The 14,001-nt window shown below is 44.1% G+C and overlaps 2 protein-coding genes across 9 annotated transcripts in view; one reads left to right on the top strand and one right to left on the bottom strand.

The window, feature by feature from the left end:
- The window catches only part of Stpg1 (sperm tail PG-rich repeat containing 1), a 40,924-nt gene extending 30,584 nt beyond the window's left edge, over nucleotides 1-10,340 (bottom strand). The window contains exons 1-3 of one of the 6 annotated variants that reach the window (XM_048816083.1): nucleotides 8,965-10,340; nucleotides 6,815-6,933; nucleotides 2,190-2,333 (exon numbers count right to left, since the gene is read on the bottom strand). In XM_048816083.1, the coding sequence (XP_048672040.1) occupies nucleotides 2,190-2,259 (70 nt within the window). In that variant the 5' untranslated portion in view covers nucleotides 2,260-2,333; nucleotides 6,815-6,933; nucleotides 8,965-10,340. Of the gene's footprint in view, nucleotides 1-2,189; nucleotides 2,334-6,814; nucleotides 6,934-8,964 lie in introns of those variants that run through there. The other 5 variants (XM_048816082.1, XM_015485511.2, XM_048816081.1 and 2 more) reach the window with 5 other exon arrangements.
- A 90-nt stretch (nucleotides 10,341-10,430) lies between these two features.
- Nipal3 (NIPA like domain containing 3) overlaps nucleotides 10,431-14,001 on the top strand; it is a 45,289-nt gene continuing 41,718 nt past the window's right edge. For 2 of the 3 annotated variants that reach the window (XM_015485509.2, XM_048816080.1), the window contains exons 1-2: nucleotides 10,431-10,587; nucleotides 13,269-13,574. In XM_015485509.2, the coding sequence (XP_015340995.1) occupies nucleotides 13,482-13,574 (93 nt within the window). In that variant the 5' untranslated portion in view covers nucleotides 10,431-10,587; nucleotides 13,269-13,481. Of the gene's footprint in view, nucleotides 10,588-10,787; nucleotides 10,961-13,268; nucleotides 13,575-14,001 lie in introns of those variants that run through there. The other variant, XM_048816079.1, reaches the window with a different exon arrangement.

Genomic DNA, 14,001 nt, shown 5'->3' with positions numbered 1-14,001 from the left:
TAGGATTACAGGCATGCTCCACAGCACCTGGCTGTCTTTGAGTTTTTGAAAAAGCCAAACTCTTTTCCAGGGAGGAAAACCCAATGCTAATAGAAGCCTCTCTGGGGTACTAGTAGGAACCAGCCTTACAGATGAGGAAACTGAGATCAGAGGGGTTAAGTTACTCACCCAAATCACACAGCCGTAACTAGAACAGCTGGGATTTGAACATGATTTGTCTCATGATCACAGGCTCTTAATTACTACACTGTGCTTCCCCCTCCTGAGCCAGGCCCATGGTAAGCCCTCAATAAATGAATGATGAAATAATGGAGACAGGGACACTCTAGCCTCATTTGCCTGGGCTGAGCATGGAGCACGTAGAAAAAGCTGAAAGTGCGGAGAGAGCAGTGCACGTTCCCTCTTTTCCTCCCTTTGCCACTGCTCCTCATTTACGTAGGTGATGGCGACGCACCCTTTGCCTTAAGGATGTGCTCCAGCAAGTCAATGAGCAGAGCAGCTGCAAGACTTTGGTCTCTAAAAGCCTAAGTTTGTAAACTAACAAAGGGTTTATAGAGGAGGCAGTACAGACAGGGGGTTAGAAGAGGGTACAAGGAGGCCATTCTCCCAGGAGAAGGAAAGGTGACTGAGATGGAGGCTCTGGCTACAGAGATGGCAGAGCCCCAGCCGCCCTCTTGATGAGAGAACACGGTGAAACAGGACCTGAAAAAACCCTCTGGGGGACTGAAACTCCGTCTCCAGCCAAAATGGGGCTGGAATTGCCTTCCTAGTCAGAAAGAAAAAAAAAATTAATGGGTGAAATATACGAAACAATCAAGTCACTGAAACTGGCCAAAGAAGAATGGGATCTCTGAGAAGGGCAATCAATGTGTGCTGCTTCGCCGGGCCAAAAAAATTCTAAAGTATATGAAAATGGAAAGAATGGATCACCAGCAAACTGGACCTATAGGAAACACTGAAGCAGGTCCTTCCCGCAGAAGAAAACATGATACCAATGGGAAACCTGGATCTACATAGAGGAATGAAGAGTCTGGAAATAGTGAATATTTGGGTATATGTAAAATATAAAATTATGAGTATCAATGGATCGTTTTAAATATAAATATAAAACATGAATCGGTTTAAAAACAATTGGAATGTTTAAAGCAAAAATAATAACAAAGTCGTGTGGGGTTTATAATATCTATGTGTAGAAGTAGAATGTTTGATGATAACAACGCAAAGGCCACAAAGAGAAAAATTTAAATATATTGCTTTAAGGCTCTTCTCCATGTGAAGTGTGAGGACATCACTTCATGGTTGGTTGTGATAAGTTAAAGATGTTTTCTATAAAGTCTAAAGAAGAGATCAATGACTTTTTCTATCAAGGGCTCGATAGTAATTATTTTAGGCTTGGCCAACTGCATCGTCTTCGCTGCAACCATCCAACTCTGCCATTCCAGAGTAAAAGCAGCCACAGATAATACATAAGTAAATAGGAATAGGTGTGTTCCAACAAAATTTTGTTTATAAAAACAGGCAGCAGGTCAGATTTGACCCAAAGGCCACATTTTGCCAAACTTTGCTCTATAGCAACCGTGAGGAAAATACTACAAAGAGTTATTCCCAATAACAAAAGAGAGAAAGTAGAAGCATAAGAACAATATAAAAGACAAAAAAAAAAAAAAAAAGAAGAAGAAAGAATAAACAGGCCAGATAAAGAGCAATTTACAAAGCAACAGACTTAAACAACATAGGAATAAATCACATTAAATACATGCAGTCTAAAATATCAGAAAAAAGACAGGGATGGTCAGGTTAAGTAGGAAAGAAAGACCCAACTCTTGGCTGCCTGTAAGAAACAAACTTTAACTATAAACCCAGAAATCAGTTAAAAGCAAAAGAATGGGGGCTTTCGGTGAGAACTTACACTGAGTTTTAGGAATCAAAGAAGACAAGATCTCTTACACAGCTAAAATTTGAGGACTGTGATTCTTAACAGATACACGGGAATAACAAGTCTGTCTTTTTGTTGTTGTTGAGGACTTTCTTCCCAGTCATCACCGTTAGGGCAGCAGGAGCTAAGGCAATCCTTCAGGGTGGCTGCTGGACACAACCCAGGATTTGCTATATCCCCACCCAGTGTGCTCTCATGTACTGTCAAGAGCCCTCTTCTCCTGGCACAGACGGGTTATTGAAATTGACTGGACCTTTCTGTATCTTGTTGGTGTGTCTGGAAGGTCTACCAAGGCGTTCGTCCTTCTGTGCAAAGTTGTCCATGTTAGCAAAGTTCTGTGATGCATTCCATTTGTTTGTGGAAAACCTCTGCTAACTCTTCTTCTAAGCACCTAGAACTGCAAAATGCAACATTTGTAGGGACCATTTCACACTGGTATTATCACAGTGGGGTTCTGTTCTATCTACAGGCTGCACTGAGAAATCTTGTTGGGTAGAGGCTGAGCTTCACCAAGTTCTGTGACCCCCAAGTCCCCCGCACTTTGTGTGGTCTGCAGTAGGAGATCTGCGAGAGCTCGCTGCTGATGTTGCTGACAGAGCTACTTAAAGCTCTGAATTTTATTTTCATCTTACAAATTGAGCTTTACTGGGGTATAACTGATGTACAATAAAAATTCATCAGTGTTGACCCTATCTCAAAATAAAAATAAAAAGGACTGGGTGTGCAGCTCAGTGGCAGAGTACCCCTGGGTTCAATCCCTAATGATACCACCATGATAAGGATATTAAATTTACCTTCATCCCAAGCAAGTTCCCAAGTCCTTCTGCAGTCAGTACCTGCCCCACCTGATAGAAATGCTTTTGGTCATTAAGTACTGTCATGTCTGTTTTTTTTTTCACTTAGAATGACACCTTTGGAAATCTTCCAAACTGTTGCATGTATCATTATTTGTTTCCATTGCTCCAAATCCTCACCAACATTTCCTTCCTCAGTGTTTTTGTTTGTTTGTTGCAGTGCTGGGGATCTAACCTTTTTTTTTTTTTTTTTGGTATTGGGGGTTGAACCCAGGGGTGCTTTACCATTGAGCCACATCCTCAGCCCTTTTTATTTTTCATTTTGAGACAGGAGCTCGATAATTGACCAGGCTGACCTTGAACTTGGGATCCTCCTGCCTCGGCCTCCTGAGTCAATGGGATCATAGGTGTGCCCCACTATGCCTTGCTTAGGTTTAGGTCTTTTTAAAATTCTCAGTGATATTTTGTAGTTAGTGTACAGATACAGCACATATTTTGTTAAATTGAATCTTAGAGGTAAATCATATTTTTGTCATGAAAATGGAATTTTAAAAAATTTCAATTTCCAATTGTTTATTGATAGTATATAGAAATAAAAGTAGTTCTATGGGCTGAGGTTGTGGCTCAGTGGTAGAGTACTCACCTAGCATGTTGGAAGCCCTGGGTTTGATCCTCAGTACCACACAAAAATGAATAAATAAAATAAAGGTATTATGTCCAACTACAACTGAAAAAAATAGTCCTACATATATTATGAATCTCACATTTTTTTATGTAACCACTCAATTATCTTTTAAAGAGATTAAAATAAGAATAAATGTATTTGATGTTTACCATTTTGGGTGCTTTTTAATCCTGTGTAAATCCAAGATTCTGTCTGGCACCATTGTGCTTCTATCTACAGAACTTCTAGTAGCATTTTTTGCAAAGCAGATCTTCTGATAACACACTTTCTAGGTTTTTGTTTGTTTGAAATGGTCATCATTTTCTTTCATTTTTTTGAGAGTTATTTTCACTGGCCATTGGATTCATCAGGTTTTCCCCCTACTATCAACTCTCCCTAGCACTTTAAAATATATTCATCCATTATTTTCCAACTTGCATAATTTTTTATGAGAAGTCTATTATAATTCTTCTCCTCTGTAAGTAATATGTCTTTTTAAAAAATATATTTGGTTAATTTAGTTGTAGGTCGACACAATACCTTTTTTTTTTTTTTATTTACATGTGGTGCTGAGGATTGAACCAGGGCCTCACACGAGCTAGGCAAGTGCTCTTCGGCTGAGCCACAACCCCCGGCCCATTAATATGTCTTTTTATTTACCTATTTTTAATCTTTTGTTTATCACTTTTATACAGCAATTTGATGTTTTCCAATTTTTTATTGTGTTAAAATACACACAAAAAATTAACCATATTAACCATTTCCATATCTTTGAGATTTTAAAAAAATTTCAAGTGATTATTATTTTAATTGGAAACAATATCTTAACCATTTCTAAGTATACAGTTCAGTGGAATTTGGAATTCAATTCATAATATTGTGCAACCATCACCACCATGTAGCTCTACAAATCTTTCATCTTGCAGAAGTGAAACTCTCCTTGGTGTTTAATACAAGATGGTACTTCCTTCATATTCCCCACTCCCAGGCTGCCACCGTTCTACTTTCTATGATTTTAATTACTCTAATTACCCCTCGGCCATTTGATTTAAGGGCATAATTTTCTTTAATGCTTTTAAATGTTTGGGCTCCACTGAACTTCCTGAATCTGTACACTTATAGTTTTCATCAAATTTGGAAAACTTTCAACCACTGGTTGTTTCTGTTTTGTTTTGTTTTTTCATTTTTATTTTTACTTTTTTAATCTTTTATTTTTCAGTGACTGTTTTCTCTTTTTTTCTGCTTTCTCTCTCCTTTCCTATATTGTTATGTCCTCAGCCCCCCCCACACACCTCTCTCTCACCTTCCATAGTGTCTAAGCTTCTGCATATGCTATCAATTGAACTTTTATTTTGTTTTAAAAACAATTTTTTAAGTTAAAAAAAAAAGCCTCTTCCATTCCTAGCCTCCTCGTGTTCCTGTTTTCCTTTACGTCCTTGAGCATATTTGTAAGATTTATAATAGTTGCTTTAAGGTCCTTTTCTGCTAGTTCTAGAATCTCTGCCATTTCTGGGACTATTTTATTGATTGGTTATTCCCCAGCATGTGGGTCATATTTCTCCATGTCTTCTCATGGCGATTTTGTATGGGGACTAGATATTGTGAATTACATTGCTGAGTGATGCACTGTGATGTATTCTTGAAAAGAATGTTGTACTCCCCCGCCTCTGGCGTACTTCTCAGTAACTTATAGATGATCCTTCCAGGATTTCAAACTCTGAAAGGTGCAGAGCACCTTTTTACCTGGGAACTACTAGGGCATGCGCTTCTGTGACTCTCCCCAGCCCCTCTCTAATCCAATGCCTCTCCATTCTGGTTCATGGGAACATGAAATGTGACCATTCTGAGTAGCCCCAGAAAGTGCTCAGCCTGCTGCCCTCTGCCTCAGTCTTAGTTTCTTTTCATGCATGAGCAGAGTATTACTCAGCCGAAGACTTGGGGAGACCCCTCTTTAGATTTATGAACTTTTTTGTCTGCAGCTCCCCACCTCTGGTATTCTAGCTTGTAAATTCTGGATTCTTTAGCCTCCCTGAAACTCTGATCTCTAACTCCTTCTGTTAGTCAGCTTTCTGTCACGGTGACAAAATACCTGAGATAATCAACTTAAAAGGAGGAAAAGCTTATTTGGAGTTACAGTTTCAGAGGTTTCAATCCGTAGCTGCTTGGCCCTTCACTCTGGGCCTGTGGCAGCACCTTACTCCATGGTGGGAACACATGGCAAAGGAGGCCTATTCACTCATGGCAGATGGGAAGCAAAGGGAAACAGGAAGGGACCAGGGACCCCATATCCTCTTCAAGAGCACGCCCCCAGCGACCAACTCCTTCATTAGGCCACTGCTCCTAGAGGTTCTGCTACCTTCCGATAGTGACGGTCTGGGAACAAAGCCTTCAACACATGGGCCTTTGGGGTGCATTCAAGATCCAAACTGTAGCACCCCTCAACTCAGAAATCCAGAATTTCTTTGTATCACTCCCTCCACCCTTATAATGTGGCCTGGAAACTGTCTACAGTCTTAGTGGGGACAACTGTAGGGCTCATTTTGCTTTTCTAGCCTCAGGAATTGCTGTGTGGCACTGCCTGTTCTCTGACATCTAAAAAGAGTTTACACATTGGTCTACTTTTTAGTTGTGATCAGCACAGACAGTCTAATTTCCAGGGTTCATTTTTTCATGAGTGGACTTGGGGTTAATCTTGCCCACTCCCCGGGCCCGAACTTATACCATTTGTAAATACTAATGAATGAAGGATTAAATAAATAATTTTATGCTAAGCTAAACCCCCTCCCCCAGGTATCTGTTCCTTACTTTAGTCTGTCACCTTCAGCCACATTTCTCAACCTTCATTGGTTGGTAATCTATACTCAGAATTTAATATTTAATTGAATTACTTGGTATTACCCTCCAAGAAATTAAGAGATTCAAAATAACAGAAAAAAAAAATCAATAATGATCACAGCACAATCGCCACTCCATTGTAACAATATCTTTAACGGTCTAGAAAAACAACCCCGTTCACAAACCCTTCAATGCTGATTGTTTCAATAAGAACCATCCTCTTCCCTAACTTCAATAAAACTGTTACTAAAAAAAAATGCATCAGTATTCTAGAATTATGGTGATTAAAATTATTCTCTTATTGGGGCTAGGGTTGTGGCTCAGTGGTAGAGTGTTCGACTAACGTGGGTGAGGCACTGGGTTTGATCCTCAGCACTACATAAAAATAAATAAATAAAAATAAAGACATTGTGTCCACCTACAATTAAAAAATATTTTTTAAAAATTATTCTCTTATTATAATAATAATGCATCTAACTTATCAAAATATTGCAAAATTGTTAGAAATTATGGAAATGTTCAAAACAATCGCTATCCCTGCCACCCAACGACAGCACTGCTACCTCCCAGCCCTCCCCAACCTACCTGGGAAGTCGAGAGGGGAGTTGGTGCAGCCCAGGTGTGGACGGAGCACTGCTCAGGGGTGCCTCACTGGGGTACTTGTTTGTACAACTGTACATGACAGGTTGTCACGGGCCTAGAATCTGAGAAAGAGCAGTGAAGATATACCTTCCTCCTGACCAACTCATAGATTTAAGCAATTCCCAGGTGCAGCAGTCAAGGGTATCCAGTCCTGTGTTCAGGGTTCTAGTCCTGCCACTAAATAGGTCTAGTTTTCTGGGCTCATTTCTTCCTTCCTAAACTGGAAAGGATGAGAGCACATTCCTCTCAGGACACTTGTGAGGATTAGCATGATGATTCACTGAAGCAGTTGATGCAGCCTGACCTCAGGAGGCTCTTCTAACGTTAGGATTTGATATAAACAGAGACTTTGTACTAACAGCTTCAAATAATAGCTATCATTTATTGAGCACTTATGGCCCCCTGTACAGAGACTTCACACAATCCTTACAGTAATCGAGTGAGGTGTCACCACTGTTTTACACACAAGAGGGCTGAAGTTTAGAGGGAAGCTTTTGGTGACTTGTCCAAGATCCTACGAGGAGTAAGGTGGAATCAGGCTTCAAACCCATGAAGCCTGACCTCTGCTCACAATTGACCTCCAGGGAAATGTCTAAGGTGGCACACACTAAATGTTAACATGCAAAGTTGGACATTTACTACACTTGAGTGACCATGAGAAAAGCTAGATGTTGCATACAGTTCCAAAATACAAAGCAAACATTTGAAACTGTTTTGAATTTTCACAGAATGCTAAGGTTCTTCAGAATGCAGTTTGAAAATTCAATGAGGCATCACTGTTGGGCAGTTCTAATTGCTAGAAAGTTCCTTCCTATATCAAAGTGAATTCCTCCCCCCCCCCTTTAGCCCACCTGACTTCTAACCTTGGAACCACTCAGAATAAAAATCTTATTTCTCTTCTTCATTGGTGATTTTTCAAAATTTAGGTTTGTGAAATTTTTATGTGTATGTGTGTGCTCTGGGTTATAATGTAAAGTAAGTGCCTTTCTTATTGTGAGTCACAGTGAGATACTCTATATGACTATACTTCAAGAATTTGAAAGCAGTTATTAAGACTAAAGACTAACCCTCTTCCCCCAGGGACGTCTTGGCTTCTGTAATATCTCCCTTGTGGCATGGAGACTACCTGTTCTCACTCTATGGACAACGTTCCTGTCATTAAAATCGTCTAGGCTTCTGCTCAAACCTTCTTAGGAATGTCTTCCCTGACCACCCTTTCTTAAGAAGCACCAGCCCATCTGTCTCCAGACCCTTACTCTACTTTATTTCTTTGAAAGCACTTTTCACTACCCAATCTTATTTTGTATATCATTAATTCATTTGTTTATGATCTTCCCAGAACTAGATTCTATATTTAACTCACATAATTATAACAATAGGCATGCTCTCATTCTACCATCTCTTTTTACAAAAATGTTATTATATAGCTAATTTATGCATTTATACTATAGTATTTTACACATATTACTGTAGAGGGTATATCAATATGTACTAAGTATATATTGGCATATCAATATATCATATGTATACAGATAGGTATGTACATTGGTATATCAAGATATATTAGTACATATACTAAGCCAGCTATACTGTTACTTTTTGTGGAATTTTATGGAATTTGCCTAAGTAGTTTTGACTACAGTTGATTTTTAACGATTTAGTGATATGCTATCAAACATCTTGGAAGCATTTTACATTTTTCAAAGCACTCTCAGACTAATAACCCCCTTAGGTATGCTTTTTAGACAGAAAGTGTGTCAGAGGGCTGGAAGGCACTCTAGCGGCCGACTAGTGACCATTAGACTGCAGTGTCACCCTTCCGTCTTACATACGGGTAAATCAAGTCCCCAAATAGGAAAGGCATTTGCTGAGGGGCAGCCGATGGTGTGGGTGGACCGGGGGTTAGCGCTCAGCAACCTGCGGCTCTCCCACCACCCGGCACCGGACCCCCCAAACGTTTGTGCACTTGCAAAGGCTGAGGCAAAGGGGTCGGGCGTCCACGCCGCTCACAGGAGCTGGGAGGAGAAGGCGAGCCGCGGGCGGGGACATTGAGGGCACACCTCCGGGAAGGGGCACCGGGATTCCGTACGCACCCGGGGGCTGCGGATCTCAGGGGGCGTCCCATGGGCTGCGCCGTGTGCTCCTCCTCAGGACCTCAGGGACCCGCCCCTAACTGGAACCGCCTCCTACCTGTAGGTCAGGGGTATTGAATCTGGACCGCCCAGCCTCCCGGTCGCTATGGCAACCACAGGACTAACATTCGGAGTCCGCCCGCTACGTCCAGCCAATGGTGTCTCCCGTTTCTTGGCCGTGGAAAGTTATTGACCAATCGTCAGAAGCGTTTCAAAATCCGCAGGGAAGCTGCCAGAATTTTAGGGTTCGGGTTAATTATTCGCAAGAGCTGTGGGGGAACTAATTCAGTTTCATCCAGGCGAGTCTTCAGAAATCTTGGGATAGACCAAAAGCCTTAGAATTTTGCTCACTCAAAGCTCCCACTTCCAGGAATAAAGCTGAGAATTCACCTCCTTCTAAGCCCTGTTTATGATGATAGCAAACCACAGAATGTGGGTACGGGGAACTATACCGGGGCGGCCATTTAATAGTCCAAGAGCCCCCCTGCTTCAGAATGGTCACGGTGACCTTGTCACTTCCCTGCTTATTCCGTGGTTCTCTTTAAATGTAGGATGAAATCCGAACAGATTAGAAGCTGTCCTTGGCGCGTTACTCGGATCTCAGCTCCTAGCACCAGCCCCGCCGGCCTTTGGGTGGCTCCTACCGCAACGCTCTCCCCGCCCTCTCGAGTGTTCTCTCGGAGCTCTCCCTGCTCCGGGATCTGAACCCAGAACTGTTCTTTCTCCTCGTTGAGGTCTCTCCCAAATGTCACTTCTTCGTCTGTAAAATGGGCGTGAGGTCAGTGTCCCTCTCAAAGTTGCTCTGAGGATCTGAACCAAAAAGCGTGCGCGTGAAAATGCGTGTGCGATGGAGAGCGTTTTGACATCTGCAAAGCTCCACAGAGATGGCATTAGTACAGCTCAACACGGGGGAAAGGGCAGTCGGGTGGAAGGCTCGCGGGCCGCCCTTCGGTATTGCTAAGCTGCAGATGTGCTGGGAAGCGCGATGTGGAGCCCAGACAACAGGTGGCACCGGAGGGCAGGACAGAAGAGGTACGTCTGGCTCCCAGTATACTCGAGGACTTGGAGGGGAGCTAGGTCTGGAAGGACGTTTAGGCTTTGGGGACGTGGAATACGGGAATAGCAAAGCCCGGAGGTGGGCGTGAGAATAAGAAGGGAGGACACCTGTCGGGCAGGTGGAGGTGAGCAATCTCCTGAGCTCTCCTGCACTGCCAGAGGACGGGGAGGAAGGTTGCTCCAACGTTCTTCCTCCGTCCACTAGAGGGGACCCCACCAGGTGAGCGCCCAGCTGGGTCCCTAGGTCTCTCTCCTACGCTTCAAGCAAGCTTAGCGCCGCAGCCAATGGCCGGAGGATGTCCCGCCCATCCCCTCCGCACCACCACTCGCCTGCGTCAAGTCCCCGCCAGCTTCTGACTGACAGGATGCCAGACAAATCAGATTGCGATATTTGAAAGCAAAACACTGCAGCACCCGGCAGCTCCGAGTTGGGAAGGAATTAAGGAGGCTGTGCCTCCGGGTTGTACCAAGAGCCCCAGTCATTTCTCAGAACCCTCGGCCAGGTGGACCTTCGAGCGAACGCCGCCGGTGAGTCACGATTAAGACTGGGAAGAAAGGGGACTTGAATTCTGCCTTCGTTTTTCCGGAAAAGCAACGCATTTGTCATCAGCTAATGTCCCTTATCATAAATACCCTCCCTCCTTGCGGCCGCCTGCCTTGTCGGTTTGGGTCCTGTTGCCTCCGTTTTTTTTTCTTTCCCTTCCCATTTTCATCGAAGATGAGAGGAGAGTGGGCACGGGCTTGCCTTAGTGACGGTGATGCTGGGCTTCCAGGAAGCGAAACGCAGTAACTTTGCCACCGTGACTCTTGTGCATGCATCCTGGAAATAGCAGTCGGAGTTAGCAGGTGGGATGAGGGGAGGCATTCTCAGTCTTCGCCGCCGCCGGCTGCTGGAACCCAGGTGTGGAGTAGTATCCAGGTCCGTGGGAGGGGACTGAAGCGTGGAGCCCTTTCATGAGCCAAAGCCCAGGAAAGGGAAAGCTTGGCACGTAATTGACACTCGCCAGCCAGAAGCTGAATCGTCAGGTGGTGGGAAAGAGCATGTTTTATTTATGTTTTCATTTAGATCCAAATTCTAATACAAACCCTGCCTTAGCGGGCACAAGCCAGGGTTCTTCCCTCTTAAGAACCTGCTCTTGAGACTGCTGAAATAATTCATTGAGATCAGAGGTGTGTGTGTGGGGGGGTGAAGTGGAAGCAAGCACCTAGCAAGTTCTGTATTTCTTGGGTCAATGACCGTGTGCTCTAACCGTGGGGTGCCTGGCAACACAGCATTGGCTGCTTGCCTCTTGGACATATGTTAGTCCTGGAAAAGTACTTTGAAATCAGGAAAAGAGAGCCACCAGGCAAAGAATGGGTGCCTTATAAGGGAGTACAGCTTGCAAAGAGTTCCACAGAGACTTTCAGCCCAAACGCCTTCCCAGCTGAGCAAGATGCTTACCCAGCTTAGGAGACCCTTCTGTCTTTGCAGGAGATGCCTCAGAGGCCAGGGGGTTTCTGAGGCAGAGGGAACGGGGAAGCTGCTTTTTAAAAGCCAGTTAAAACCACTACAACCAAAAGCAATACTAGAAAACCAGCTGGCCTAAAGGAGGTTAGGAGGCCTGGATGCCTGCCACCCCCTTCACAGGTCCCCAAGGCCGGTGTGCTTTCTCTGACATCCTGTGGGTGGGGCTGGGCATGTCTGTTTGTTGTGCTCTGGAGCTGTGGCTGATTAGGGTGGGTCAGGCGTTCTTGACTTTGAAGTGACCACAGCACAGCAGCTGCTTAGCAGGTGTGTGTACGAGTCATTCCCAGACTCTGGACTAGATCTCAGGAGGGAGCAGCCAAACAGGGGTTTCTGCAAGCCTTCCTGGAATCCCAGATCCAGTGCCCCTTCAAGTCCAGATTGGATGCTTCCCAGGGCCTCTCGCGGGCAGAAAGATCCCCACACCACTCTTCCTAAGACTCATGTTATATTAAAAATGCCAAGGCAAGGATATAGAACTATAACACAATAATGCCTTTCATACACACATAAAAGTCTAATGAAGAATAATTATGCTTTCCCCATAATTTTGCAAGTCTGGTTATGGGATGTGAGTTATGGCATTACCTGGGGAGTGCATGTCTGTGAATTCTGCCTCAACTGGAGGCATCAGCAGCAGTTCAGTTAGGAGGCCCTTTGACAAAGTGAGACTCAGGCCAAATGGCCCTCATGGCTGCCATGGCATGAAGGCCACATCTGGTGTCTCCTGGGTGCTGGACTTGGTAGTCTCCCTATTTCTTAGGCATGTGCTGTTCACAATAGGAACCAGAATTCCTGGACATAGGGTGGGATGGCAGAAGGAACTAGAAGCTATGGGATAGGCAGTTTTCTAAAGCCTGGGGGCCTGGCAGAGACGGTGTCTGTTTAACACACAGTGAGCCCTTAATAACTGTCTCATGGATGGTTACGGGAGAGAACAGGAAGAATATGCATGAGGAAATTAAATGATCAAACTGGTGAGAATAAAATTAAAACTAGTAGCAGCTGACATTGATTAACTGTTTACTGGGCATGCGTTTTACAAGCCTTATTGCAACAAATCCTCACAATAATAAATCCTAACCCATGGGTTAGGAATATTAGTATCCATCGGTTATAGCTCAGGAAGCTGCCTAAAAAGTTAAATCACCCGGCCAAGGTAAAACATGGCAGATCAAAGGCAATTTAAAATATTTTTATGTTAAATATCCAAAATCACATGAATTTTGTTTGTTTGGAGTTTTTCTTGTGCATATGTTGGGTTTTATATTTTTTATTTCCCTACACTGTGGTAGGGTTTCGGCCGCAGTCCTCGGAACACTAGCATATTTTCTCTTTCTTTTCTGTTTGGTAGAAAAGTTTGAGAAGTGCTGTTAATACCAGTCCAATGAAGTGAACAGGGATGGTCGTCACTGGGGATCCTACTTCTGTCCTTAAGAGCCTATGGAATAAAGGAGGGTTTAAATTTAGGGTATGATAGGAGGAAGCAAGAAGAGTAGGAGAGGGAAGAATTGCCCAAGGACCCAGGAGAAAACTTTTGGGGTGGATGAGCAATGTCAGTCTTCAGGGGGCCAAAGGTATGATACAGTGTCTCAAATGGCCCTGCCTCTCTGGCCAGTGTGGTCCTGACGCTGCTCTCAGGGAGCAAGGCGGGGACTGTGTTTCGCTCTGCATGCATTTTTAATGTCCCTCTCCACCACTCTAGAGCACAGCACCGTCGTTGTCTGCTTGGGAGAGACAGAAATTGGCTCTCCACTCCGGGAAGCCAAAGAGAAAGCTATAGATCAGCCAGAAGAGCCTCCAGTGCTGTTTGGCCGAGGAGGAGATGGCAGCCGGGAGGAGGTGAGCATCACGGGGAGGATGGCGTAGCGGCACTCCAGGTCCAGGCCGGGCCCTGAGGATGAGCCACTAGAGCGCCATGGACCGAGCCCAGCGCGCAGGACTGCAGCTGCAGCAGCTCCCGCCCACCAGCAGCGCCGCCTCCGGAGGCGAGGCTTCCTTCTCTTACAAGGCAAGGACTTTTCTCTTGGTTTGGGAATTTTGCATTTTTCAAACCAGAAAACAACACAGCGCGGCTTTGACTGGCAGATGTATCCAGGGTGCACGTGCCTGTGGCAGGCAGAAACAGACGGTCCCCACCTATGCAGGGCCACAGGAACCGAGAGAAAGGAAATGCTCATTAAAACCCATAAAAATAGGGAGGTCGAGACACAGCTTAGAAGCAGAGGGGAAGGCAGTGCATTCCTACATAGAAGATTGGATGCTTTAAAGAATCACATATTCCAGTAGTTGCAGGCAATCGGCGTTCATGATTTATCTCCTTCGTGTCTTTTTTTCTGGTATTATAGTTTCAGGGCCATGTTGTACATGAGGTTTTGGATCTTGGTTGTTTCACTTAATCTAACTTGTAGAATATTTCCCCAGAGCCATGAGAGTGA

The sequence above is a fragment of the Marmota marmota genome, unplaced genomic scaffold, assembly GCF_001458135.2.
Source record: "Marmota marmota marmota unplaced genomic scaffold, marMar, whole genome shotgun sequence".
Taxonomy (NCBI): Eukaryota; Metazoa; Chordata; class Mammalia; order Rodentia; family Sciuridae; genus Marmota; species Marmota marmota.
This window is presented reverse-complemented; position numbering and strand designations above follow the sequence as displayed.